Source organism: Salvia hispanica, chromosome 6 (genome assembly GCF_029641045.1).
Source record: "Salvia hispanica isolate PSC_SH4W2 chromosome 6, Shi_PSC_v1, whole genome shotgun sequence".
NCBI lineage: Eukaryota > Viridiplantae > Streptophyta > Magnoliopsida > Lamiales > Lamiaceae > Salvia > Salvia hispanica.
Window position 1 is genome coordinate 37,462,954 of NC_142697.1, and position 5,076 is coordinate 37,468,029.

Sequence of the window (5,076 nt, forward strand, 5' to 3'; positions counted from 1 at the left end):
GTATTAGTGTGCCATAATTTTTTGTGATGAGATATCAACTTTTTGTGATGTAAACATTATTAGTGGATAACAATAGAACAAAAAAAGTAACCTATAATTTCAAACTATTGATCCGATTTTCCTTTCTTTCATGCTTATTGGATTTTCTTGACTTTTGCTCATATGATCACATTCTGTATGTTTTGTGTGACTTAACATTTAAACTAACACTGATATCTACATAAATTTTTTTCATTTTGGAGAGAGAATTTCTATGTAATTATGATCGTATACTACATCTATAAATATATAATAGAGGAGTTTTGGGAATAATCTATCTATAAATATATTAAAGGGGAGTTTTGGAAATAATTACATGAATACCATTAATAATATAATTTTTTTTTCTCAATATACTTACTATATTATTAAATTTAAATATCAAGTTATGTAACCTAAATGAAATGTTAATACTATGACTCTTCATTTTTTTTTATGATTAACTACCCACTAATGATATTCATTGTCACTTACCCACTAACCTATTAACTTTGGAATTTAGAGCATCTCCAATGGGCGGACTTCCTCGACGCCCTTCCCGTCGCCCTTCCCAAATACACCTCCTGCCACGTCATAAGGACTTCCCACTGCACAATTCGCCATTCCCGCGTGGACTTCCCGCAATTAAAAAAAATTCATAAATTCACAAATATTCTATTTACGTTTCGGAATTAAAATTTCGACACGAATTCAGACGGGAAAAATGCAACAACTTCATTAATTAAAAAAAATACATAGTCATTAAAAAAAATGACCCAAGCTTCAAAAAATGTGACCCCTGGCTCACTCCTCGTCCTCCACGTTGTCCCCGTCGCCAGTGCCGTTGCCGTCGTCTCCGCCGCCAATGCCGCTGCCGTCGTCCCCGCCACCAGTCTCGGCGCCATCATCTCCAATGGGTGGCATCCCCAAATCAGGTTGTCATCATCTCGTCCCCGCCAGTCTCGGCGTCGGATTGTGTCGATGACATCCTTTAACATCCTCTTGTAGATAGGATCGGTCGTGTTATACCACCTATGTTTGTATCAGGTTAGCCATTTGCTGCGCGCGGGCGATATTGTTGTACTCTGGAGGGGCCTCCGAATGGACCTCGTCGGTCCCGGTGGCGCTTCCCCTTGCCATCCGCTGCGCAGTCTTTTGCCCAATCGAGCGACGACGGCGGCGGGAAGACAATTGAGGGGTCGGGATCACTGCCTCGGCTTCGGGGAGCTCGTGCGAACCGGCACTGCTGCTGTACTCGCCGGAAGCGCTGATCTTCGTCCGCTTCGGCCAGCCCACTTCAACCCCCGCACTAAACTTTTGGGAATTCTTCACCACGAGAAAAGACCTCCCAATGCTCGAATTCACGGAACTTCAACGCCCTGTCAGGGTATTGCTGCATGGCACAGATCTTCACATTCTCCTCGGACATACCGCTGGTTGCCTGGCGGAGGTTGTTTTGGTAGAGGTCGGCAAATCGACTAAGCTTAGGCATCAATCGCTCCCATTGTTTCCGGCATTGCTCGGACTGTGAGGCTTCCCATTAGCTGGTTTCCATTTGAGGTAGCCTTGACTAATGCGAAACCACTTTCTGTCGTTATGCTGGTTATTCCCGATGTAAGGATCCTCGACTACACTGATCCAGGCCTTTTCAAGCGCGACGTTTTCCGCCACGGACCAGACGGTCCTCCTTCTCGTCTCCTCCACATCCTCCTCGGCCGCTGTCCCTGCCTCAGTTGGAGTCTCCCTGATCGGAGATAGCCCCAACTCCTCAAAAGAAAAAGTGTCGATGCCCTCGATGCCAGTGAACTGAGTATTCAGAGGAGTACTCTGGGGGGGGATCACTAGACCATAAACCCATATATAGGCGATAGACCTTGTCCACAGGTGTTTGGGGGCCCTTGCTACCCCCCCCCCCCCCCCCCCCCCCGCTAATGGCAGGCATGAGCTGCATCATACTGGGCTTTAGATTTAGAGAGAGAAACTTGTTAACACAAGTGGTGCGAATGTAATGAAGTTCAACGAGCTGTATATATAGAGTTTTTTTTAAAAAAATAAAAATGTTGGACGTCCGCGCCTCGCCACAATGGCAGACGTCCGCCCACCCTTCCACCTGGCCTTCCCGCGACGGTCGCGGTCTTCCGGTGTCCTCACCGGACGTCTGCGTCCTCCCCTCCGTGCCTCAATGGCGCCCTTCCCGTGAAGACTTCCCGAAAGCCTCTCCGAAGGGCGACGGGAAGTCCGCCATTAGAGATGCTCTTATAAAGAGTTTTTCTTTTAATACCGCTACTCTTAATGGTTGATCATCAATCGTGTTGTTTACGCTGCTCTTAGAAGTAGAAGACAAAAACAACTGCCTTCTGTTGTCATGAACCGTGTGGTTCTGTTGAAGACCAAGAAACACATATTGTGTTAGTAGCTATCCCGGAGGCATTGATCACAAAGGTTAGTGGTGAAAGCATTGAGATATGGATTCACCTCTGTTCGCATATTGTGAAGTGTAGAATGTATAATTTTTCATGTAGTGCTTTGTATGAATATTAGGTTGGTGGCACTCTTTTTCATTTGTCTTTCCTGGACGTGGTATGGGTGGTAGCAGCTACACGGGAAGTAGGCGATGCGGGACAAACTATTAGGGTATGCAACCAATTTTTTTTTTCCGGCTAAATGCATGCATATTGATATCGCTCGTATATTCCATGCTATTTTGCTGTATTTTTGTTGATGATTTTGATAGATTTGGCTATCTTCTAATATATATTTATACATTATTTTTATTGACATGTGCTTGTGATTGATCTTTTGTAGTGTAGATCTAAAAGTGATTTAAATGATATGTGATTTGTGTGCAGTTTTTGGTTTATACACTTATTTAGTTATATGAGTTTTTATTGGTACAATAAATTGCAATTGTATAAATTTGTGCTTTTAGAACTTGAAATAATAATATTGTTTCTCATTCGGTATATGTGTCTTTTTTTTCTTTGCTTGATTTTATATTTTTTAATAATTATTTTTTATTTTATGTATTTATGATTTCAAATTTCATACAATGATATATTTATAAATTTATAAAATCATTTTACAGTATAAAATAAGTTTTAAATAAAAGAAAATGGGTTGTGCATCGCACGTGGGGTGATACTAGTTATAATTAACATTGCACACATTCTATATGAAATTAAAATTTTGAATTAAATAAAAATCATTTCTAAAAATGTCTTTACTTTCCTAAAAATCTGTATTAAGATTTCAATTTAATCCTTGAATTCGAGCTTGGCCAAACATAGAGCTCTTGAGTCGTTCCACGTCGGATAGTTTCACAGGCTTCACTATGAACTCTTTGGCACCCTCTTCCAAACATCTACACACAAATTTAACATTAAATATATCAATTAGTACTTTATTGAAAACCATTTTTCCAATTCACAAATGTGATTAGATTATATACAAAGGTGTCACATAAGAAATGAATGAGAAAAACAATTTTAAACGACCTAAAGCAAAGAAGAGAGGAAGTTGTTTTCCTACTAATTTATGGACCATGGTTGCACCAAACATTTTAATTAATTAATTAATCTTTTCACACTTTGCCAAAAGGATATGACGCCCATATTCAGTGATTTTGACACATTGGAGTATTTTTTTTTTTAATAAAGAAATCCAAAACAATTTTTAATAGCTAATTAAACAACTTTGAGAATTACACTAATTAAACTAGTTTAGTTAGGGAGATAATTACCTGTCAATCCGAGCCACAACGTTCTCTGATGACATGATCACTACTGGTGTTTCTCTAAAAGTGGAGGAACCCTGTTCGGAAAATGCATACATTATCCCGTGTTTCAATTGAAACATAATTGGACCAATTAAATTAAATAAATCTCTCACCGACCACCTATAGAGCCAATAATAATAAATAAGTTAAAGAAATTAATTTAATTTATTAATTAATTAACTAACCTTTATCTTTTTCAGCAACTCAAAGCCGGTCATTCCAGGCATGCAATAGTCTGTAATAATCAGATCCACTTTTATCTCCTAAAAAACAAAATAAAATTAGTCAACACCACCCACATAAACAAAATCATTAACAAAACAAATCATATTTTTTTCCAAGTTACATTATAATTAGCAGAGCCTTCCTCTTCATGTAGACCTAAATACTGCAAAGCTCTTCTCCCACTATCAACTGACGTCACTGTAAAAATCTCAAAATTATTTAAAAAAAATCACCATAATTTAGGAATAAAAATTATTCAAGAAAACTCTTTCTATTAATCTTACCTTTGCAAGAAGTGATTCTTAGCAACCTTTCAATGACTTTCCTATCAACAAGACTGTCATCAACGGCAAGAACATGAACTTCTTTTGAATCCAAACATGATGAAAACTCACAATTTTGGGCCATTTTCGAAAATAAAATTTGCAAAACCCAAAATATGTGCAAAGAATCTTCAAGCTTATTTGCACGTTATATAAGAAGTATTGGAAGTTGGAACAAGAAAAGAACAAAACAGAAAACGTGAAGTGGATGAAGGAAAAGTATGAGTCAATACATATAAAGAGTGAAGATTTTGTGTGTATATATTATGCAAGAAAATTTCAAAATAAAATCTTGTGAAAATCTGTTTTTGTAGTGTATGAAATTGAAAAGTATACGGCTGAGATTCTGGAATCATTATTATGGCTTTGGTTGATCCGATTTTCCATATCACAAGAGACTTTTTTCAGATTTTTGTCTAAACTCTATCTTTTTAGGATTGTTTTAGTAATATTTAATTCGCTCGACATATATTACTAAATGTGTCAAAAATAATGTGACCGGATTAATTTGATACCTCTTCAATGAATTGTGTTAATTATATTAGATGCACGATTTTTAAAATATGAAATAAGAGATTGCATTATTCAAATCAAAGTGTACAATATCTAGAAGATTATGAGATTTATTGTTTGTTTTGTGTACGTAGTATGAAACGTGTGTGGATCGATGTACTATAATGTATTGTGTTAATTTCAATGTTAAATTAGCATTTATGGAAGTACTATATTCAAAAT

The 5,076-nt window shown here is 37.5% G+C and overlaps 1 protein-coding gene across 1 annotated transcript; it reads right to left on the reverse strand.

Moving 5' to 3' along the window:
• Positions 1–3,058: 3,058 nt before the first annotated feature.
• LOC125208099 (two-component response regulator ARR4-like) lies at positions 3,059–4,694 on the reverse strand. The gene is made up of 5 exons (XM_048107655.2): positions 4,303–4,694; positions 4,140–4,216; positions 3,979–4,056; positions 3,758–3,828; positions 3,059–3,379 (listed from the first exon to the last, which is right to left on the reverse strand). The coding sequence occupies exons 1-5, from the start codon at positions 4,424–4,426 to the stop codon at positions 3,268–3,270; spliced, it is 462 nt and encodes a 153-aa protein (XP_047963612.1). The 5' UTR covers positions 4,427–4,694; the 3' UTR covers positions 3,059–3,267.
• Positions 4,695–5,076: the final 382 nt, after the last annotated feature.